Source organism: Motacilla alba, chromosome 2 (assembly GCF_015832195.1).
Source record: "Motacilla alba alba isolate MOTALB_02 chromosome 2, Motacilla_alba_V1.0_pri, whole genome shotgun sequence".
Lineage (NCBI taxonomy): Eukaryota > Metazoa > Chordata > Aves > Passeriformes > Motacillidae > Motacilla > Motacilla alba.
In genome coordinates this window covers 146,297,305-146,321,851 of record NC_052017.1, presented here as the reverse complement: position 1 = coordinate 146,321,851, position 24,547 = coordinate 146,297,305, and the positions used below count along the sequence as shown (strand labels likewise).

General features: G+C 40.1%; 1 protein-coding gene across 4 annotated transcripts in view; it reads left to right on the top strand.

The window, feature by feature from the left end:
- FAM135B (family with sequence similarity 135 member B) overlaps nucleotides 1-24,547 on the top strand; it is a 256,450-nt gene that overhangs the window by 135,261 nt on the left and 96,642 nt on the right. For all 4 annotated transcript variants that reach the window (XM_038124640.1, XM_038124650.1, XM_038124660.1 and 1 more), the window contains one exon: nucleotides 15,756-15,835. In XM_038124640.1, the coding sequence (XP_037980568.1) occupies nucleotides 15,756-15,835 (80 nt within the window). The remainder of the gene's footprint in view (nucleotides 1-15,755; nucleotides 15,836-24,547) is intronic.

Here is a 24,547-nt window from a genome sequence, read left to right as displayed (position 1 = left end):
GCATGTCTTGCAACAAATGAGAAGTCAGATTATAATGTGACTTTTTGGAGTGGTGTCTGCCACCCAAACCCACCACAAATACTGAGAAAGCTGTGGATTTTTAATTGATTTTGTAATTTTTTTGGTTGACCCATTTAATCTCTTTGGTTTAGCTTTTTCCAGAACTCACATGTCCTCCTCACAAGATAAACTCTGTGAAGCAGTGGAAAGAGATAAGTTGATGCAATAGACCCACTAGAGCTTGAGGAAAGGACAAGGTGGAAAGATTCTCAGAGAGGAATAGCCCTGGGTAGCTCAATCACTTAAAAGCTTATAAAGTATAAAGAAAGAATGCTAAATCATAGAATGGTTTGAGACTTCCAAGCTCATCTTTTTGCAACTGCCCTGCCATGGACAGGAACACCTTCCAGGTTGCTCCAATCCTGGCCTTGGACCCTTCCAAGGGATGGGGCATCCACAGATTCTCTGGGCAACCTGTGCCAGGGCCTCACCACCCTCTGAATGAAGAATTTCTTCATAATACCTAATCTAAACCTCTCCTCTTTAGTTTAAAATCTCATATCCTGTCACTATCTGCTGGTGTGTAAAATCCCTCACTCTCTTATAAGCCCCCTTTAGAAACTGGAAGGCTGCAATGGAGTCTTCTGGAGCCTTGTCTTCTCAAGGCTGAACAATTTCTATTCTATCATCTTGCCAGTAAAAATTAAAATTAAAATTTCCTCATGTTCTCAGGTCCTACTGCTTCCCTCATTAGAAGAAATGCTGAATTAACTCTTGACCTGCTGCCCTGCTTCAGGACTCTGAAGCAGGACTCAGTTGATGGTAAAGCCTTTTAGGATGGTCCAATCCCAAGATTAGCCTGGTGGAAGATAATATCTTTTTTTTTTTTTTCAAGATTCTCTGCTAGCCAAATTAGCAAGGTACAAAATCCACTGAGATCAGGCACTGAAAAATTAAGGATAGTAGAAAAACTGTTAAAGGGAGCCAGTGAGATTTTTCATTCTCTAAGGTAGGTGGCAAATCCATAAATGAGCTGGATGGCCAGATTGACTGAACCCTCACCATGTTGGCTGAGGACTCCAAGCTGGTGGTGAGGTGGACATGTCAGGAGCGACCTGAACAGGCTGGAACAGCAGGCAACAGCAACTGTGAGAAGTTTGACAGAGTCCTCACCCTGGGATGACATAACCAAAGACCTGACCTCTGAGGAATGACAGGAGATCACTTCTGATTGAAGGTTTCATCTCCCTGGAGAGGAGGAGGCTCGGGGGAATCTCATTACAGTCTCCCAGCAAGTATTCCAGTGTAACTACAAAGAGGACACACTGACTCTTCACGAGGAGCCACATGGAGAAGACAAGGGGCAATTTACACCAGAAAAGGTTTCATCCCTTAGAAGAAAGAAATTTTTTCAGTGAGAATAATCATTCACTGGAACAACCTCAGGGGTTGGGTCATTATAGAGTCCCCATCTCTGGAGGTTTTCTAGATGCGGTTGGTTTAGGAAAGGCTGCTGGATGATCTCCTGGTTTCCATTCCCACAAAAGGCTGAATTGGATTATTTTTTGAGGTCACTTCCATTCTAGGCTGTTCTACGACTCTGTGACTCTATGAAGAGCATTTTTATCTGGAACCTGGTAGAAGATAAGTGTGGGTTTCACTTCTAGCTGTTTTGGAAATACCCCCCGGGCCCCATGCCAAGAGCAGATTTGCAAGCAACTTGGAGGTTGCAAAGATAAGTGGCTGCGCACTCTAGGTGTTTCCAGAGTTTGGTGGTAGCTCAGGTGGGCACATCACCATTTGTCTCTGCTGCTGTGTTGTTCAGTATTGCTCTGATTCTATTTTTTCATCTGTGAATAATTTCTTCTGGGACAAAATTTCTGAAACACAGGATTTTGTGAATTCTTACATTATTAATATTAATATTTTTAGGATTAGCTCAAAGTGAGATCAGAGCTTGAGAAGAGGGGACAGATTCATGATACAATTGGGAATGAAAACTCTTTTCACCTATCTGTAAAGATTTTCTGTAAAGGACTGAGGACTCATGTTGACAAAAAACATTGTGAAGCAATTTTGGTGCAGTTCTTAGTGCTGAATCCATTCAGCAGAAAATGAGATTTCCATCTCTAGAGCTGTCAGGCTTGTGCCAGCACTGAGTGTGCTTTCAGAACAGAGTATTCATCCTTGGTAGAGGGGGAAGTGTCCCTTCAATGCTGCCAGCACTTCAATGAGAAACATAGGTGAATTGGTAAAATCCCACATTTAGCAATGAGTTTTGTTTGAGTGAGTGGGTAGAGGTAGAGATGACCCATTTCTTGAGAAAGTTTAGCCAAGGAAATGTGATGCAGACATTGTACCACAAATCTGTCTCCTGAAACTGTTTTTGGAATATAAAATCTTGGGGTCTCTGTGCAGGTCCTGGAAGCAGGGACAGCAGGGAGGGGCTCTCTGGGGAGAGCCCAGGGCTGCACCGTGCCAGACACAGACAGTACCTGGGGCAAGAAGCTGGAGGAGCTGGGAATGAGGGACCAGGGGTGAGATTGGGAAAAAGGCAGGAAGAGGAGTCAGGGATCAGAGAATATGGCTGGCTGAGCCTCAAAATAAAGAGGAGTTGATGCAGGGAAAGTGGTTTATTTTTGTTTATCATCAGCCTACTCTGCTTTTAAATATAAATAAATTATTTTCCCCAAACCATGTCTGTTTACCCTGTGATGGTAAGTGCTCTGTCTTTATCTTGAGCCAAGAACATTTTTTGTTTTCATTTCTCCCACTGTTCTTTTGAGGCAGGGGAGTGAGGAAGCTGGCAGCTGACTAAGGCCAACCCAGAGCACCCAGGTCCATCTCCAGCTGTGCATTCTCTGACCAAAGCTGAGTGGTGGTGGAAATCCTGTGCTTTTCCTGCATCTCTAACTGTCACTTCTGCTGTAATATTTCCTAATTTTTACTGATCAAATTATCTCTATATGGTTCTATTTTTTTCTAATAAGGCTGCAATCTCTCTTTGGTCACTACTGTTTCCTGTTATGCCTCCAACAGTTCCTTTAGCACTTAATCAGAGCTGCCTTCTGTAGGTAGCCATGCTTTGTATCATCCAATTTAAACTGTAAGCAGACATCTGAATCTGGTTATTGTACTGTTGCTGTTGTAATCTTTCTTCGTTTTCTTGTAATTCTCTTACCACTTTCTTAATTCTTTGTGGTTGTTGTTCCAACCAGCTTACAGTCTCTAAGACCTCATTATTCTACTCTCCAGTTCTTGCATCTGTGCTACCAGTTTCTATTTCTTTGTCAGAGGCTGCAAAGTCTTGATGGTTTTGTTCCTTTCTTAATAAAAAACTTATTGTATTCATCAATTCTCTATTTTATTTCTGCTTGCAAAAATTCTACTGTATATTCTGTAAGCATTCCAGAAGTCTTTGATATTACTCCTAAGTTTTAACTGTTCTTCCTCCTCCTTAATTTCTTGCACCCCATTAAATTTTCCTTTTAAAAGCTGGTTTATGCATCAATCGCCACTGTTTTTCAAGGACTGAAATTTGCTTTCTCAGATATACAGGCTCCAATAATTATTTAGCTAAGTCCTAGTTTCTATGCAGTTGTTCTCCATGTTCTACATTCTATTTTATTATTTGAGAGGACAAGCTCAAATGGTCCTTTCTTCACTGACAATAAAACTCTAATTTGTCCTTCATTAAAAATTCTACTGCCAGTCCTAGGAAATAATTATAACAGGAGCAGAGGTGTTACAGTTTTGTGACACACTACTTTCTTTTCTTATGGAGTCATACAGGCTGTGTGAAACATCAAAAAATTATGTTTTGTACAAACATGTAGAATGCTCCACATTCTATTCTGACACTGAAAAGTGTCCACATTTACTAGTTGCTCTTTGAGTGGTTTTTTTCTGATTCTGTACTGAGGTCTTTAGTCTCTCAGAATGTTTGTTTTTCAGTTTCTTTTTTTATACATGTATGACACAGACACGTCAATCTCTGTTTACATCTCCAAGGGGTTACCCTCATAAATAAATCTGTCTGTCTGAATTAACAACCCAGTTTTGAGAAGAAATGGATCATTTCAGTCCTTTTCTCTTTAACGGGAGGATGTTGAGTTGTAATGAGTTCTAGGAATCAGGATCCAAAAGAGAACAGGATCAAATTCCTCTCTGAAACTCACATGAGATATCTTAGGAAATTTTCACATTTCCATCTTAGGAAATGGCTGTCGATGTTCAAGGAGTGTCTGGATGATGCTCTCAGTCATGTGGATTAGTTTTTGTTAGTCCTATGAGAGACTTGGACTCAATAATTGCTTGAACCCCATGATGGGTCCCTTCCACCTTGCAACCTGAGATTTTTTATTATTCTGTGAGTTGAATAAAAAAACATATTCCCCTCAAAATACCCCATAACAAATAAAGCTGCACTTCAGCAGAAACCACAGAAGCAGTGTCTTTGTGCTTCTGAAAAAAAATTTCTGGTTTCTCACCTTAAGAATTGAGCTGGACCCAGATAGAAATGCTGAATTTTGTATTTTTTAGTGGAACCAGTTCTCCTTTCTTGCAAGTAAGTCCTTTGAATCTGGTGTCTCTTTCCTGTTGCTATACTTGTCTATAAAATCAACCTTCCCAGTAGCTTAATTTCTGTAAGACACTAAATATCTCCTTTGTTAATGAGTAAGTCCTTGTAAATATTCATAGGACAAATAGATATAAACATAATATCTTCCTCAAGGTGTATAGTCTATTTGTATCTTTACAACTATTTGTCATACTCCACGCCCTCAAAATCCAGTGAGTGTGAATTCCCTTGGGCTCCAGCAAATGTCAGGCCTTAGTGGAGGCACTCTCCAATTGCAGTAAGATAATGCAGCTCCTCTTTTTACTGAAGACTGAAATTGAGTCCAGTGATGGCAGATCAATAACAGAGCAATGTCTGTCTGGGATCATGGATCTGGAGACCATCCTGCAGTTGTGAGAGGTGCAGGCCTAGCCATGAGACAAAACGAGTCTGAGACCACCCATCTTGACCTATCTGCACAGCTTTGTTCCACCACAGCAAGTGGTCAGCCTGTATGAGACTTCCTGGTATTTGAGCTGACCAATTTAGTGACAGCAGAATTTAGGGATCTGCTGGGTGAACTAAGTAAAGTGACTTGTCCTGGGATTGTGATTCACCGTGTGTCAGGTCATTCCGCATCTCCACTTTGCTCATTTCCCTAAACCTGCTTCTTTTGGGATCTAATTCAGGGTCAATGGCTAGAAGATACTCAGTGTTTGTATTCATTTGGGATTGGAAAATTATCAGGCTGTGAATAAAGTGAAAGTCTTTCCTTGGTCTGCTGGATTAGACATTGTGTCCCCAGTAGTTTGCATTTTTGTTTCAAGGTCACTTTGGCTTTCAAACCTCTGAGAAATTCTGAGATATGAAAAACAATTGTACAATGTTTAAAGCGACAGCTTCTGAGAAGTCATTTCATGCCTATCATTTTCATTTTTTCTCCTGTTTCCAGGAGTGGGATACAAAACAATATATAGTGTAAATAACCCCATCTCCAAACCTATATATCCATTTCACTCCCCAAGCATTACAGAAACACTAGAAATTTCATGAGACGTGATGTTTGCCTTATTCTACTAAAAAACTCCATTTAATATAAAGGTTTGACTTGATCTCCAGGAATATTCAGCTAATTTTATATATATTAAATTATTTTTAGAATCTCTTGATTGCACCCAGAACAGGTGAGGGTTAATTTTCTCTCTCGTATAATCAGAATGTAAGTTCTTCCAGGTGCTTCAGTTAGAAAAGCACAAAATCTCTCATCTTTAGCTCTTCATATGATATAAGAACAGATTGGAAAAGGTTACTACTTGACTGTGAGACTAAATTAAATTATGTTTTCAAGGTTTCCTATTGCTTTTGAGACAAGAACATAAGTGCTCCTATCCTCGTTGGAGTCCTAATTTTTCTGCCCTTTCCTTTCACTGCCTTTCTTTTCCAACAATAAAGCACATTTCTATCGTTTTATTCTTTATTCACCATTCTACTGCCCACTCCTCTTCACCCCTACCTTGCTATGATGACTGAAAGGGAAGTAAAGGGCAAATTGCTTTAAAAATATGAATATGGGACTAAATAAAAAACAGCATTGCTACCTTGATGAGCATAAAAGGGCAGGAGCCCCTGAGGTGAGCATAAAAGGAGATGTAAAGAGAGCTGGTTGGTGTAATTGTCAGAGAACTGCAGGGTTTCATGGGCTGGAGATTTTATGGCTTGTGGGATTGCAAGTTTCTGCTGAGCAGAGATGATCTGATGAAACTACAAGAAGCTGGATGTATAAAAATGATCAAGGTTGTGGCTTACTGGATCCAAATGAAATCCTTGCCTGAAAAGCATCAAGTGCCAAGTGTAGGCTCTCCTCTGGTGATGCACAGAAATACTTTAGTGGACACTAGAGCTCTTCTGCCAGAAGTTGGGTAGATTTTTTTCAGCATTATGCCCAGAGCACTGTGTTCCTGAGAACTTTCAGCCCTAAATCCCGGACTCAGGACATAAGTATCCATGTTTGATCCAGGGATATGCTGAGCACCTTCTGAAGATATTGAAGTACTGTTCATGTGTACTGTTTGCTTGGATAAGGACACCAAGCACTTCTCAAGCCTGCAGAACTAGGCAGCATCTGGTTTTAAACCAGGATTTTCTATCATAATAGAAATAAGAAAAAATAAATAAAAGGTTGCCACACTGTTACAATAGAACAATTTCATCTTATCTGCATGATGCAGACTCCTGGTAGGTGAAGAGTTTGCTTTCACAGACCCACTTTGTCTTTTACTGAGAGACCAGTTTGTTACTGCACTGCAAGGAGGGTATGGCTCACTGTCCCCTCACTATTAATTTTAGACCTACCTTCATCAAAAGTTAAAGAGCTTGAGAATAAAACTGATGAGAATTGTAGAAACTTGATGTGATAAATGGTTGTGGAGTCTGAATTGGAGCACTGCAGCTGTGTTTGACTGACCTGCCCTGGCACAGCAGCTCTGGGCACCACAGAGGGAGTTGCCAGACAGACCTGTCACTGTGTGTGTAACACTGAGGGTTGAGAAAAGCCTTCCTCTCCTACCTCTAATAGCCTCCAAAGTGATTGTAAGATTCCCTGGGCTGTCTGAGGTTTTCTTTCTATTTCCAGAAAGGTGAGAAGAAAATGCTAATAGTGGTGATGACTTCTGTGAACAAGCATCTCCTGCCTGCTGCTAGGTCCTGTGTCCCACACTCACTCCCTTTTTTTTTTCTGGGTTATTCTAGATCTTGCCAGAAGCTTAAGGTGGATTTAGGTCATAAAAATTAATATTCTTCTTCAATTAAGTTTTCTTCAAATAATATTTAATTGAGAAATGTCTGGATTTTTTAGATATGTCTGAAATATTTTGTGGTCATATTGTAGGGCTTCCTCATGCACATGGTATTGCACATTGTGCTTGTACATATAAAAATGTGGTAATTTTCCTGATATGCTCCACACTCTGATTTATCTCTCTGTTTCCAATCTTAGGTGAAAAATTATCATGATTTTCCTTGCTCTTCCACTTGAATAGCCAAAGAACCCACCAAAGTATTTACATACAAAATAGGGATGGATTTACATAGTGCACTTCTGTGTGACTCATGCACTTTAGAGATCCACCAAATATTATTGACTCTGTTAGATATGTAACCTTAAACATTATCACCACAAACAAGGAAAATTCTACATCGTTTTATGCAAACTTACAGATTTTTTTTTGGCTACACTTCTGACTTGTTTCACTAAAGGAAAAAGAGAAATAAACAATGGTCTGCTTGCCTTCCTTGCCCTGGTGTTCTCCCTATACTTCCACAATGGGTATTGCTTTTCAGTTTTTACTTTTTCAGGAGAAAGCTAACCAGATAGAAAGCTTTATTTTTAAGCTTTGGTCCCCAATGTTTGTATGGAAAGTAATAGTGTGTTTGGCAGATTATAGATTACTGTTTGTTTTTTTTTTTTTTTTTTTCTGGAAATCAGCCTTGTGGTTGCAGGTGTTTGCTCTGTCCTGCATAACTTCTGGAATATCCATCAGGAAGCCCTCAGATGGTAACACACCTGGCAATCCTCTGCTGGGGATCATCAGCACAGAACAGAAAGGTCTCTTAATACTGTTAGAGAGAGAATGAAGTTTTTAACATCTGAAGACCTGGAGTTCAAAGCCCATGAAGTTAAGCCTTTCCATGAGATTTTGAGCTCTCCTCTATTGCTGTTTTCATGAAGACATCCATCTTTTTCTTTGCCTGTCAGGCTTTTAGGCTTTTTCTCACTGACTCTCAAAACAGTGTGCTGCAGTCCTTGGCTCCCTGGAAGCAGTAATTCAATGGAGAAGATTTGCTCATATCCAGGGGTTCCTGGAGAACAGCTCCAACCCTGGTCTGAGGAGCAGCTGGAGCTCCAGGCTGACTCATCAGGCTCAGCACACAGCTTGTTTGTTTGCTGGATGTATTAGCTTAAGGATTGTTTATTTAAATGCAGCCTAACCTGGGATGGAATTTTAAGCCTTGAAGGTATAAATCAAAGCAGGTGGAATTTGAACTTGTCTGGCTCCTGTGACACTGCTACTGAGCCAAAGGTTTTGATTTCTGTGCTGCAGGGATGATCAGGGAGGAGCAGTCTGGTCAGTGCTCCTGGTGGGACTGATCTGGTTTGGTGGTGTGATGCATCAATATTATCTTACAAATTGCTTCTCTCAAACCAGTCAACCCTTTTTAACCTGGGCTTAACAATGTCATTACAAGCCAATCACAGGGGAAGACAAGTAGGCAGCAACTAGATGAGAGCTGTGATATTCTGGTATTAATGGGAGAGGAGGAAAGAAAGGAAGGATGGAGTCCAGAGCATCAGTAACAGGGCTGGTACCACTCTGCTCTCCGTTGGTTTTGATGTAAATGCGCTAGAATAAGGTACTGCCCCGTGCTATGGTTAGATCATTACAGATGACATGGTGAGTTTTCTGTAATAAAAATATTTTATTACCCTAACATTAGGAGAGGAGGTCTGAGAACCTCAGTGTCAAGAGACTGAGAGGTGTCAGCAGCTCTGCCCGTGCAGGGGGAGGCAAGGGCAGGGATTGTCACCCAGCACATCTGTCAGTGCAGCCAGGCTCCTGAGGGAGGCTCCAGAGCCAGCGGGCGAGCAGAGTCAGTGCAGGTCAGCAGGGCTTAATGTGCACCCAGCCACAGGAAAACAAAGAAGCCACTTGAATGGTTTAATTTTAAAGATTAGAAATTCACAAATAGCCAGTGAAGGTGGGGATGGCAAATTCATTGCTGCTAGGGTGACCCATGCAGTTTATCTTGCAAGAGAGAAGGGACTTGGTGTAATATGCACTGCCTGCATAAATAAAATTGTACTGCAAATAAAAAGGATCCATGTCTTATAAATCATTTGGAAATTTACTGAGCTTCCCCTAAAAACAAATTGGCATTTTTGTTCCTGTTTCTGGTAGGAGCTCTTTTGATTATTTTTTTACACGGTTTTGCTCCTTTGCCCGCTGCAATTTTTATGTCAATACTGGATTTATTCATGGGCAGTTTATATGTGTTTGTTCTTGTGCCAATGTTGTACTTTCCTGTACCTCAGTCTTCTTTCTTCCTGATTATTTTCCTCCCAATATATTTATAGATGGAGAGGGGATCTGATTGCTCTGTTTTGCTGAGTTAAGTGTACCAAGTTCCTTTAGTTCTTAAAACAGATTGCTGTTTCCTGATCTTCCCTTCACAGTGCCTGCATCACATTAGCTGGCAATTTTCCATCTTTCCTTTAAAAAGTGGAAAAAAACCAACGACAAACCAGATGTTTACTCAAAAAGAGGTACTGCCTAGCCTAACTCTAATGAGCCAGACTCAGCCTAATTGCAGTAAAACAGGAATTGTGCTGCAGTTTCTCATTTATTCCCTAATTATTCTTTTCCTTAAAATCTACTGTAAAGCCTTATGTATTTCTGGGGCCACACTCAGGGAGACAAGTGATGTCCATTCCACTCCCTTTGCAAAATGACTGTTCAGCTTCTGCTCTTTGCCAGCCCTTCTGTAATTTTGTGGATTTGTTGTATGTCTGTATTACCAAGTGTCCAATTCACATGCCACTTCTACCAAGGTTGTCTAAGAAAAATAGATTGTTATTTTTGGAGGCAATATCTCATTTATCATTACTGTCAGCTCCGTATCACTATCAGGCAGTGCTTTCCTACACATTTGTGGTGGAGGACCTCCTGTAAATATTTTGATGGCCTTTGCAATATATAACTCAGTCTGATTCTCCAGTTTTAAGTATAGGTTTTGATCTCCACATCGTGTTCTGTTCTTTGCAGTTTTTACGTTTATGCTTCACATAATTTTGGAGAGGGTTGCTCAGCTGGGAAGAGATGAAGTTGTCTGTAGGATTTCTCCTCAAGCCTGAAATTCAGTGAGAGAGCCTCTTACATAAAGAAGGAGAAGCCATGTCCCTGGAACTGCCCCCGCCCAAGCAGCATCCCACCCTCAGGGCTCTGCTGCTGCAGGGTCCACACAGAAAATGTTCCTCTCAGGTGAGAACAGGTTATACAGACTCTAGGAGAGCTCAGGAGACAAAACTGATCCCTCTTTACCTTGAGGGGACTGGAAGAGTCTGGTGAGCATGACCAGACTATGAGGCCACTCCTTGATAAGAGTATTTAAAACCAGCTGGAGATAGTTCACTTTGTTTTGAGGAAAACAAGGCACACTGTATGGTCAGGTATCCCTGTTGATTCTCAGCATTATTTATGTAATTTATAGCTCAGAGTGCCTCACTGGAACAGATGAGTCTTAGTACTCCAAAAAAACCATTTTCCTTCTGCCATCCTGTCAGAATCATAGAAGGGTTTGGGTTGGAAGAGACCTTCAAGATCATCTCGTTCCAACCCCTTGCCAGGGCATAAACACCTTCCACTATCCCAGGTGGCTCAGGGCCACATACAACCTGGCCTTGAACACTTCAAGGGATGGGGCACCCCCAGCTTCTCTGGACAACCTGTGCCAGGGCCTCACCACCCCCTGAGTAAAGAATTTCTTACTAATATCTGACTGGAATACATTCTGTTCAAGTTTGAAGCCATTCCTCCTTGTCCTATCCCTTAGCAGGGACTGAGGACAGTACTCAGTCACCCAACAGTGTGGGTTTTTGTGGAGGCACTGAAAAAATGTTTTATTTATGCTCAAAATAACATGGCTTCATTTTATATGCTGGTCTCAGTTTTTATGTTGGTCACTCAGACTGGTGCAACAAAGACGTGTGGCACAGTGGGATGGGAAAATAGAGACATGTATGTGTGTTTACTGCTGAAGAAATTGTGTGGGACTCTGCATCTTGCAGTGTATTTTATAACATGTTTGATTTCCTGTGTTTTTGATTTCCTGTGTTTTGATCCCTCCTCACAATGCACGAGCTATTATGAGTAACATCCAGCTTCACAGTCTGGGAGCAAGAACCTTCATATTTTTGCTTTTGCTTGGTTGTAAAGTCACTGTTTGGCAATTCCTCCCTGCTTACAAAGGCTTAGGGAAAGCTCTGAGGAGAAATGGATAATGTTTGCCTGTCTAATGATTTAAATATTGATATGTGGCTTAAAAATAGGAAAAAAACCTAACCCAACAACAACAACAACAAAAACCTAACCCAAACGTTTTATTATGTTTCCTGTATGGAGGTTGCTTATTTTAATTTGACAATAAGCATTCTTGTGAAACTCAAATAAGGATGTCCTTGGGTTTTTCTGTCCATCCAAGGTGAAGCTGTTCTTTCTTTACATACTGCTTGTGATATTTGTCTCTGTTATTTACCTCCTCTGGAGTTGTTAACATTTTGCCTGAAACTCTCACTGAAGAGATTTTCAGGAAAAGTTTTTTTTTTTTTAAAGACTAAACTGATAATTTGTGAGCACTAATATTTCTCTGTAATTTTTAATTCAATCTACCAGTTTGAGCCTTTAACATTTTCACTCTTCTCTATCATGAATATCCCTGAGGTGTTGGGGGGGCCTGGTGTCCTGTACATCTCAGTCCTCTGCCATTAATCCAACTGAGCACCTTGAGGTACAAGTCTTTGCAATGCCCTCATGTGCACAACTGAACCAACAACAGGACATGCAGAAGCCTGTTTTGTCTTTTGACTAGAAGACCATTCTCCAAAGTCTTCCCTTAGGAAGAATCTATCTAATTCCATGATGATTTATGCCAGAACTCCTTTATGCCATTGCATTATGAAGGCCAGACTTCTTGGCATTAGGTGCCAAACAATCCACAATAAATAATTTAATGATGACTGTTAATTGCCATTCTTTTTATTAAGAACTAAAACATGCCTGGTCACTTAAAAAATATGAGTTACACTTTTGTCTGCAATCCTTAATAATGCAGAACTTGCTGGTCTCTGGATTCTCTTTATATCTGGGCCTTCAGTCTCAGAGTTGGACCTTAGTCTGAGAGTTCCTTAGCTTTCTATGACTTTGCTATGCATTTTTTGCTTTGACCAGTTCAGTTTGGTGGGTACACAGGAAGACAGCTACTTGTGACCCCTACAATATCTCTGCCGTCCAAATGAATTTACCAAAATTTAGGGGATGAATAGGGAAAGGTTTAAATAAGATGAAGACCTATTTCTTTTATGTCCTTTCACCTAGTCCATTTGGCAAAGAACATAATGAATGTTGGAACTAACCTTGTTATGAAGTCACCAGTGGTGAGGTATCTTCATGTGGTTTTGATATCCAGGGCAGAATTGTCTGGGCAATGAGGAAATAAATGTCTGCCCAGCATCCTCCAGGACCTGAATGTCTCTAAGTCTGCTGGGAGATTTGACTGCATGGCCATCATTGCCCAGAAAGGTTTTGGATGCTGGAGGTGTTCAGGGACAGGTTGGATGGAGCTCTGAGGAACCTGGTCTAGAGGAAGGTGTCCCTGCCCATGTCAGGGGGTGAATGAGATGGGCTTTAAGGTCCCTTCCAAAACCATTCCATGATTCTATGATTCCATTATATGAAAGTGTCATCCTACGCCTCTCTGCATAATCTCCCCAGCTTTAGGTGGCTTAATCAGAAGCATCAGGAGAGCCATTGGAAATCAGTTTCCTACTGGAAACATGTAGAGCTGTGTGGGATGTTTCTGAACATGAGACACACAATGAGGGAAGGCTGACATTCCCATAGTGTGGTAGGAGGTACCCAGTATGATATTCCCTGGAGGAACTGTAGCCTGTAGAAGCATCTTCACTGGAGCAGGGAATGTGTGAAGAGGAGGGAGCAGCTGAGAGGTGCCTTTATGGACTGACACTAACCCCCATCCCCATCCCCATCACTGCTTGGGAGGAGAGGAGTCTAAAAGACTGAAGACAAGCCTGGGAGAAGGGAGTGGGCTGAAGAGAGGTTTTATTTTAATGTCTGGGTTTGTTTCTTACTGCCCAATTGTGAATGTATTAAATTAATTTCCCAGAAGTTGAATCAGTTTTGCCAGTGGCAGTAACTGGTAAGCGATCTCCCCATCTTTATCCCATCCTATTTTTCAGCCTATTTTCTCCTGCTGTTCTGTTGATGAGGGGGAGGGAGAGCTCATGTGGTTGGCAATTTGGCTGTTAGCCAAGGATAACCCACCACAATTCTGAGCATCAAAAATCTAAAAAGAAGTGGCCAGACAGTTATAGAATATTGTTCTTTGGAGCTGATCTAGTGGAATGGGCACATGGTAAATCTTAAATATCTGTATATAAAGGAGTGTCCTGTTACACTAATGTGTAATATCACTTTAATACCCTGTTACTGGTATTTGGAAGTTATTAGACTTTGTGAGTAGTCCACACAGACTATTTTTTGTCAGTAAAAAAAAATATTACATAAAACTATAATGAAAATTCAAAGGGTCTTAAGGCTTTGTACTTGCTTTAGGAAAAAAGCAGGATCAATACCATCAATTAAAAATGTCTGCATAGTGCAAGAACAGCATAATAGAGAGAAAGATCAGGTAGCTTAGATTTGACTGCTGTTATGTTTAACTAGATACTGTGTGTATTTAGAATTTGAACTGCTTTTATTTTCTTTTCTGAAAACTAACATGTAAACAGAGAGTTTTCATGCCCAAGCTCTTGACTGAAACACATACCTAGAAATGTCAAAGGTTGAGCTGGAATTAGATCCCAGTTGGGAAGAAGCTGCCAGCTGAAGCAGGTAGAGTAACATGGGCTTTCAGCTGTGAAGGACATGGAACATTTGTCTCTGGAGTGGTTCTTCTTTAGTTTAGTTTAGTTTAGTTTTGTTTTCTCCCCATCAAACTCCTTTCTTCTGCTTTTAACCTCAGAAAGACAGATCTAGGTCATTCACTATTACACACTTTTACACACTTTGGAAAGATTTTATTGGTAGGTGTAAACTGAGATGTTCATACAGGACTTCACAGAGAACTTGGTGTTTTCATTAAGTCACAGAATGGTTCAGGTTGGAAAAGACTTGCATTTAGAGGCTGGGACAAAAGTCAGGCCAAAACTATCTGTAAACACTAGTGTGTTAAAGGACTTTATAAATAAAGAGACCAAAGGAGGGAAAATCCAGAGAAAGGAAGACTTTTGAAACACCAACATGGTGTTACAGCAGGTTGGTGAGAGGTCTGCAAAGAGGTGGAGGTATCCTGAGCCACAATATCCTGGATTGAGTACTATACTGAACACTGCCTCATACTCCTCATCCATGGAAGTGGTGATGAAGGAGGACTAGGATGAGTTTTTCCCTCTGTTTAGACTGGAACAGGCTCCCAGGGAAGTGGTCCCAGCACCAAATCTGCCAGAGTTCAAGGAGTGTTTGGACAATTCTCTCAGACACATGGAGGGATTTTTGGGGTGTCCTGTGCAGGGCCAGAAGTTGGCCTTGATGATCCTTATGGGTCCCTTCCAATGCAGGGTATTATATGACTCTGTGTATAACTTAGACCAGTGAAATTGCTGATGTTTTCTTTTTCTGTCTTCCTTCACCTAATGCAGGGATGCCCCATGGCATAAAAAACAACCAGAATACAACTGGTTTAGATGTGATGAACAGAATCACAGAATGGCAGGGACCTCAGTGGGCCACCTGATCCAACCTCCCTGCTCATGCAGGGCCACCCCAGAGCACGTGGCACAGGATTGTGTCCAGACTGTTCCGGAATATCTCCAGTGAGGGAGACTCCACACCTTCTCTGGGCAAATGATTAATGCTAACATTTTCTTGATAAGGTAGACTCACCATGGAACAGCAGAGTCATAACTATTATGCATAATATATGCAGTAGTGTTCCTAGATGTGAGATTATCAGTTTTGTTATTCCACCAAGATTTTTTTTTGTTGTTTCTTTGGTTGGTTTTTTTGGTTTTGTTTTATTTTGTAATAATTTTTTGTCACTCCTTGTCTGATATCAGGGTGTTTTATCATAGAAGTTTCTCCATGTCTCCTTTCCCTACAGAAAGCCAAGTGATTTTCACAATCTTTCTTCATTAGTCACACATCAGGCCATTGTGTCCACTCTGTCTGGTGTAAAATAAAAAGGGTCAGATTAAACCCACTTTAATTAAAGCTAAAAAGCAGAAGAAAAGATCCTGAACATGCCTGTTCTCTTGAGCCCTTTTGGGTGCAAATGCCCAGGATGTGCTCTCACAGAATTTCAGGTCGGATCAAGCAGTGTGTAATTTTTCATCCTTTCTCTCCAGGTATTACCAGATAAGAGCTGGACTGAAAATCCCATCCAGGATTCCCCACAGGCTCTTTGCTACCATTGCAGGACAAACAGGTAAGCAGGTCCCAGAGGAATGTGACATGGCTGGAGGTGGGGTAGGGTGGAGAAGGGGACTATGTGGGGAGCAGGAGAGCCTGGATTGAGATCCAAACCTGGTTTTCCCTAATGATCAGCAGTTGTTCATCTCTGTTTGGGTAAGGGTTTGTGTCTGTCAGAAAAGCAGGAGAAATTCTCACAATCTGATATGAAAGCATGTCTCTTCTATGTAGTTCCTTGCTGACAATTTTCCAGTTTAATATTACTTTATGTCTTTAGAGTTCTCTTGTTTTTCTTTTTTTTTTAATAAATAAAAAAGTATTGTTCAATTTGGAAGTCCATTTCAATTAAAATGCAAAATTATTATACAGGTTTTATAAAACACAAATAATTACACCAAAATCTGAGAAAATTGCCTAAAAAAAAAAAAAAAAAGAAAGAAATCCCAAACTCAAAAGCTGAATAAAGAAATTTTCTTGGAAAATCAATGAATATATAAATAATTTAGTCTAGGTTTGGAAAAACATCTTGTGAAATATCCCCAAGGAAAAAAAGTATTATTTTACAACATATTCCACTGTAATTTGCCCTTAGCATATCCAGAATCCCCCGGAGTTCCTTAGATTTCTGGAAATGTCCTCAAATTACAGCAGTTTCTGGCATAAGTAGTCTCATACTAATGAAATATCCTCCTGTGAAGACAGCTAGAACTTTACTTTCTTGGGGCAAAAAAAACCCCACTCAATAACAAAAAAAAAAAAAACCAAACTACTCCTATTCAGAACAAACTATGTTTTATATTTACTTTTTTTTACAAAATAGTATTTTCTTCTCCCTCATGCATCTTCAGCATTGAGAAAATACTGAAGATTCTTTCACTTCTTCTGGAAACAATTCACGTAGACACATGGGCAGGGGAGAGGCGAGGCTGGCAGGGCAGTTACAGGATTAGCACTTGACTTTCATGGTGCTAATGCAATCCAGACTGGGCTCTAATAGCTTTAGAGGGCTAACATCAAGACAAGGGATATTTAAGCCATTAAGGCTTTAAACAGTTTCTCCTTGGCTATCTTTGCGAGTACTTCCTAATTGATTTCATAGATCTGCAAGAGAGCATTATTTAATGGGACTGAACTTAAAGGTACACAGGCCATAATGTGGGGTTTTTTTCATGCCACTGATCTCTCTCAGTATGTGGATACCTGGAATAGGGCTAATTAAATCGCTGTGCATGTTTCAGTAAGACACTCCTATTAAAATAGCATTACAGCAAAACATGGGTGATATAAAATAGTGAATAAACTCCCACCTCACCAGCAGGAATGACTACAAAATGAGTGGAATTCATGAGTTCATTTTAAAAGAAGTATTTTTAATCTTTCCCTTATCGGGTTCATAGGATCTGTGAAAACTGAGAATATATTTTGGAAATGGTTATGTAAATTCATAAAGTAAAATCTGTGAATTCATGCAGTAATAAAATATATAAAATATGTAAGTACACAGAATAAATAGGAGGCAGTATTTATCTTCCGACACACATGGCTTTTTGTTTTTATTAAATGTACAGGATTTACGATAAAACTTTGGGAACTGACAGCATTAGCAATGTTTGCTTCCCACTAGATGTTTTCAGCAACAGAGGCAAAACCCCCCCATAGGTTACAATAATTCAGCAGAGGGAAAGCTGCAGTTGGTGCTAGGCAATCCCTTGGTGGTGACCAACCAAATGTGAGCAGAAAGAATTCTGTCTGTAACACGGGACTGACAGGTTGTGCAGGAAGCCTTGATGACCTGCCACATGGTCCACAGTTTATCCATATCCTGTGTAAAATTTAGGAAGAGAGGGGGCTGTGTGGCTCAGTCAAATCACAGGAGAGCTGTACTGGAGCCCAGGAGCCCCTGTGGTGTGGTCACTCACGTCCTCAGTGCTGATAATTAGTTTGTCTTGAGTCAGGGTGCATGAGCAGGAATATCTGTGAACATTAATATATTTGGAATGTATTTATGTATTTGTAATTTGAAATGTATATTTCATTCTTACTCCTATGCATTTTTAGCAAGGTGTGTTTCCCTAAAGACAAGACAAGACTGGTGGCTGGGGACTTTTCACAGAATCATGCAATCATAAAATCTGGAAAATCTGCAAGATCAACTCCAATCTTTGGGCTGAACACTGCCTTGCCCACTAAGCCATACAGTGGAGTGACACTTCTGCTTGTTTTCTGAACACTTCCAGGGATGGTGACTCCACCACTTCCCCAGGGAGCTTGTTCCAATGCTTACCCACTCTTTCAGGGAAGACATTTTTTTCCCTTATATTCAACCTGAAACTCCTCTGACTCAAGGTAATTTCCCTTTGTCCTGTCACAAGTTGTCTGGCAGAAGAGACTGACCCCCACCTCCTTTCAGGTTGTTGCAGAGAATGATGAGATCTCCCCTGAGTCTTCTTTTCTCCAGACCAAACCCTCCAGCTCCCTCAGCTCCCCCTTATAGGATTTCTGTTCCAGATTATGCTCCTCATTTTTGAGCAATAAAAAGGAGAGAGAGGACAAGGCTTGCTGTGCACAAGTTGCTGTCATGCAGATTTTATACCCCCACGAAATTCAGCTTCCTGTCTTTTAATAGATACCATGACTGAAGACTGCTTTGGGCTTGTGAAGAAATTATGCTCTCTGCTCATTCATGTACAGCTCATAACAGCACAAACTCCATTGCCCTCAGCACCCCTCCTACAGGGCTGAGTTAAGGCAGACATAGCCTGAATTTAAACTCTAGAAATGCCTTTCTGAGTGGATTTGTGGGGCTTTGGCCCCTGGTGCTCTTCAGCAGCATGGCTTGTTAATGTCACCATGTGATGGTGTCTGCTGGCAGCAGGCAGTGGGCTGAGCCCGTGGGACCCAAGCATGAATAGCCAGAGGAGCAGGGAAGTGAAGATGCCATCTCACAGTTATAATTTGTATAATTAGCTCCTTGGCTGAGTTGTCTTATGACCCAGTAAGTGTCTACCATAAGATTTTAAGCTACTATATAAATTCTGGGGCAAGGATTCACAGAAGTAATGAACATACAGTGATTCACTGATTTCCAGGCTACAGGCACAAGCTGAAAAACTGCAGGAACTTATCTTAAAAACATGTATTTAAACTATCTGGTTTTGATCATTCCTCAGAACACTGTGAGAGAGAGCAATGCTCAGAAACAGTTAGGATTAGCTGTTTTCTCTTGGTGTTCTGCACTGTATGAAAGAGGGGAAAATGGAGACCAGAACAGTGCAGAAGAGGACAAATTAAAGAACATGGTATGCATGGGGTAAATCTTGGCAGCATTAATGCCAACAGAGACTTAGAGGGTGAATTACAACATTGAAGATGCCTGATAAATCCAATCTCAGAAAGAATATAAATTTCGATCTCTTCTGCAGTGTTTTGCAGTAGTCTACACACCACTTGACTACATTACCATTGTGAAACAGAATTATTCTTTACTAGGGAAAGCTGCAATTGGCTTTTTTGGTAATTTTTCAACCCATTATGCCTCACTCCCATGTACTGCAATACTCATTTGCTTCCAGCTTGCCTACTTGTTTACCTTACAGGCCAAGGAAATTGTTTTGCTGGATGAACATTAAGAAAAAAAAAATAAATTCTTTGGCATGGCATATAACTAAATAAATTACTCCGGACTTTGATTTGTGTCCTGCTTTCCCTTTTTCTCCACCAAGAAGTACCACCTTACCAATTCTCAATACTCCAAACAGACAAATATTTTTGAAAAATTGACCTGAAAGTGTAATTACAAGTAATACAAAATATTTAAGAAAAATTATGACTAGCTATGCTAATCTTTATTGGACTGTAGAAGTCTTCCATCTAATTTCAGTCAGTTAAATTGGGTTATTGTTTGAAAGTGCAGAAAACCAAGGACAGACAACGAATGAGGCTCTTTCTTCATTTTTTCTCATAAAAAGCAGGGAGATAAGATACAGTATTTCTTCCAGACAAGTCAAGAAAAAGCAGCTGTGGTTGCCTTTATGCATTGACTCTTTTTATTGGTGATGTAAAAGTGTGTACCCACAACTTTATGCTTTTTCATAAAATGGAATGCCCGACTTTAGGTGACAAGAAGCACAATTTCAATTGTGGCATGCAAAGAAAAAAAAAAAAAAGTAGGAGCCTTGGAAAATCGTGGAATCATAGAATCATTTAGGTGAGAAAAAATTTCTTGTGCCCCACCATTACCCTAACACATTAAACTCCACCACTAACCCATGTCCCTAAAATAAAGAACATAGCTGTAACTTCTATCTGAACTGTACAAGTTCATGATAATCCACTCTGAATTCCTTTTCCTATAAATTAAATTATTTAAATAAATCTGTGGCTACCTTTCACCTAAGACATAATTTGAAAGGTTATTTGCATTTCTGATATGCTCCATAATTAACTGTTTGTGCCTGTTTTTAATAAACAGGCAGTGATCTTAATCTCTTCATTAATGTTCGACTATCTCAGAGCAATTTCCAGTTAAGGAATTCTGCTTTATTAAAGAGAAACCATTTCTTGTAAATGGCTTCTTAATGCAGTCAAAACAAACAGTTGCAGTTAGTTGCTCATTAGAGCAAGGAGAAACAGCACCACGACTTGTGGAACAGTATGAAATTGCAGTCATTAGTCTCAATAACTTTTTGAAAGGTAATTTCTTCCTCCATTAAGTGAAGGTAAGGTTACTGTTTTTGGAGTATGAAGAAAAGGGGTAGAAATTTATGCTTTAGCAAACAAATGGGTTTATTCTCAAGGCATATTAAAAGTAATCTGAAAATAAATAGGGATTTTCTATATAAAACAAAGCACACCTGACAAATATAAACTATGTCCAGAGGGCACTTCACTGTGAGAAAAGGTGTTTTGGGGATGAGTTGTCTTAGGAAACTTCAGCTGTGAGGCCATAAGAGATGAGCCAATCCCTGGAAGCATTCAAGACCAGATTGGATGGGGCCCATGGTCTTATGGAAGCTGTCCTTGCCCGTGGCATGGGAGTTGGAACAAGATGATCTTTAAGGTCTCTTCCAACCCAAATATTCTATGATTGCATGATCAGACATTTTAAGATTTGTTAATTCAAAATCTAAACGGAACTAATTCCATGATATTCCAAGAGAAAAGGAGGAAGAAATAGAAAAACAAAATAATGAAAAAGAGCAAAGAGAAGATCTTTCTGACTGACATGATATTTCTGTCTGCATGTCTCAGTCATCTTCCAGTCAAGGCCTTTCATAAATGCCTCAAAGGATGGAAACTGAAAAGTATTTGTGGCTACAAGAATTTCCATTTTAGACCTTCGGCTGAGCTAGAAACCCTCAATTCCCCCCTCCAGAAGCTGGGTCAGATCACTCAGATGGAAATGGAGTAGGTCCCACAGTGTTGGAGATACTGAACAGCATCCCAACCCAAAATGGAGACCGGGTCAGTGGAGAAAACCGAACCAGGAAGGATCTGGAAGCACCAACGCAGGCCACAAGTCTCTTCCCCTGGACAATGAGTCTGAAACACAAAACTTCAGCATCAGTGAAGGCCTGGGTGGGACAGAATCCATCTGTTCACATGTAGAGAGCCAGCACAGTATTTCTGGTGCTTGGAGCCAAGAGTGAACTTCACCTTTGGGGTAAAATCAGCCATGCAGCAGTTTCAGACCTACCACTCCAGTGTGAGCTGGCCTTCACAGAGCTCTCTTCTCTTCCAGGTTCACTTACATGTCTTTAATTTCCCCACACAGTGATTCTTGCTGTCTTCACTCTGATGTAAATTCAGTCTCGAGATTCCTTTAAAATCCATCACTGCTCTAAACACTGGTGAGTCACACCAATTCAGTAGGTAAATTGCACCCAGACAACAGTTGTCTTGTTTTCTACATTGATGAAAAACTATGTGCTATTGTAATGTCCCATACTTTACTCAGAGATTTTTGCCACCTGAATTAATATTTGGAATAGATATATGGAGTGGTAGCTACAGAATTATATAAACACAGTGAATTAGTATTTGCTCACACAAGTTTCTGAAGAACAGAATTCTTTTCAGATATGAATTCTCTAACTAAACAAGGCTCTAAAGGAACTAGCAATGAGTTTAGAAACAGAAATAAACACTACAAAAAATATTGATGCTGTTTGTTTTAACAAAGCATTAAGCATTTAAGAAAGAAAATGCTGATCCCAAGAAGTTCACTTATTCCATCATCTCAAATTTCAGCATCTCTGAGAAATGAACCTTGGCTTATAGAACAAATCAGTGATAAGAGACTGTATTTATGTTAGGATCCTTCATACAAGGAAATTAATAGGACATCTTGCTTTTTATCATCACTAAATCTATGCATGGGTAGAGAGGTAGCTTTATATAAATCTTTCCATAAGGCTAATTCAAAATGTCAAAAAGCAAGGTTAAGATAAAGGATTCCTCTCAGAAATGTGCAGCTTTAATCAGAAGTCACACAGAGGGAGAAAACTTCCTGAACTTTTTGATCAAGCAATTTTAAAATTATGGTGTCTCCTTTAGAAATACAACATCTCCATTTATTCTAAATTTAAATATGCTAAACATAATATTTCAAAATTAAAACAAGTCTCTTCAAGCATTTAAATATGAAAATGATTATACATTGAATGAGTTCACGCCTGAAAAATGTTGTCTTTGCACTTTACAAGTAGGCTTATTTTAGCCCTGGAGGGTCTGCATGAGTGTTCCTCTGCCAAAAAAATGTGCATTTTCAACCTTCAGCAACTGGGTTTTCAAACTTCCTTAAAACCAGATTTGCAACTCAGTACATGAGTATAAATGTGGCATGTTCAACCCTGGTTTGTTGATTTCAGAGCCTAAATTTTCAAAAGTCACTACTTACCAGTATCAGTTCAGTCTTTATTTATTTTTTGTTCAGCCTGGAACTTGACAGTTTCAATAGAAAGGTACTTGAAACTGGGGTGTCAAAATGGCAAACTAAATAACAAATCACAGCTTGAAGTCTGCAGTAAGGTCTGATATTTCCTGTTCATTGAGTGCCAAAAAGGTGACAAAAATGGACAGCTTGCAACAAATTATGAAAATCTTGACAATCAACTGTTACAAACCAACATATACAATTCTTATCTATATCACAGGAGGAGAAAACCCCACAAAATGTACCCAGAATTCTATTCAGGAGACAATCCTGTTTTTTTAACGAACCTCCTTGAAGTCTGTCATCAGAACCAAAGCCAGGGTTTGTCCTAGTGGTTCATGGAGCTGTAAATTCCTGTGAGCTTCAGGTGCCTGGAATGTTGGTGGACCAGATTTAGTACTTAGGTTGAAGAGCAGGTATATTGTCATTCTAGAGATACGACAGATAAAACTGAAAGTTTGTCCTGCATCCCTTGAAGTCAGTGTGAACTCGGAGCAGTGTCATATGTAACTGGCAGCTCTAATAACCTCAGATTTCCTTGAGAAAGGACGTATCAGAGGGACTATGACACATTGAACAGAGGTCTAGAAAACACTAGAAAATTCTGCAGAAGATGCTCCTGTGCTGGATTTATGTTAGCTAAGAAATAAGTAAGTAGCACAACTGAGTGTTTTCATGGAACCATTTAGTTTGGAGAAGACCCCTGAGATGACCCAAGTCTTCCACTAAATCATGTTCCCCAGGGCCACATCCAGGTCTTTTAAATACCTCCAGGGATGATGACTCAACCACTTCCCTGGACAGCCTCCTCTAGTGTTTGACAGCCTTTTCTGTGAAGAAATTTCTCCTAATATCCAATCTGAACACCCCCTGGCTCAACTTGAAGCTGTTCCCTTTGTGCTATGACCTGGGAGAAAAGAGGAACTCCCACCTCACCACTTCATACAATTGAGGTCCATAGATCCAGCCTGAAAAGATTCCTCTGTGGACCCTGCATCAGACCAACACTTCTGCCCAGCTTGGTGTCATCTGCTCTTTTCTGCTGTCATTTTACTGTTTTTCTAAAAGCTGCTTTTTACATATTTTAGTTAGTTAAACTCCTACAAGAAAGGGACAGACATCTTTGTTGAAGGCTGTGAATCACCAGTTGAAGGATGACCTTCTATGGATCTAAAATGCAGAGGAAAGTGAGGGGTTATATGAAGGAGCATGCAGCACGACCAGAGACAGTTGTTAGAGGGGTTCTCCAGTAATAAAATCATTTATCATGATTACATTCTCATTTATCTCTGCCTCTTCATGTCTTACTTTCATATTTAGCAAGTAATTCTGCAATAAAGAATTTGCTACATAACCAAGGTGATAAATATAAAGTGTCAGCATCATCTGAAATGAAAGACTTTGTGGTCTAGTAGTACTTAAATTGTTACAGTTTCAGGAAGGAGCAACTATATTTTTGTATGAGGACTACAAGTATTTTTAAGAATTTATTAAAAAAAAAACTTTATGGACGGTGGGTTATGTCCCACTGTTCTGCTTGGGAAATCATCACAGATTACAGACCTTTCAGGGAGTGATGGTTCCTTGAGAATACAGGTGGTCAGGATTTCCTAGTGACTGTGAGATGCAGAACATCTTAAAAATTAGGCTTTAAGTATCCTGAGATCTATAGATGACAGGTATCAGTTTAAATAACAGTTGTTAAGTAAGAAGTCAATATTCATTCGTTACAACATATCTATACATACTCTTGCCAGCTAGAGGTAATAATGGTTCTTCCCTGGGGAGGGTGTC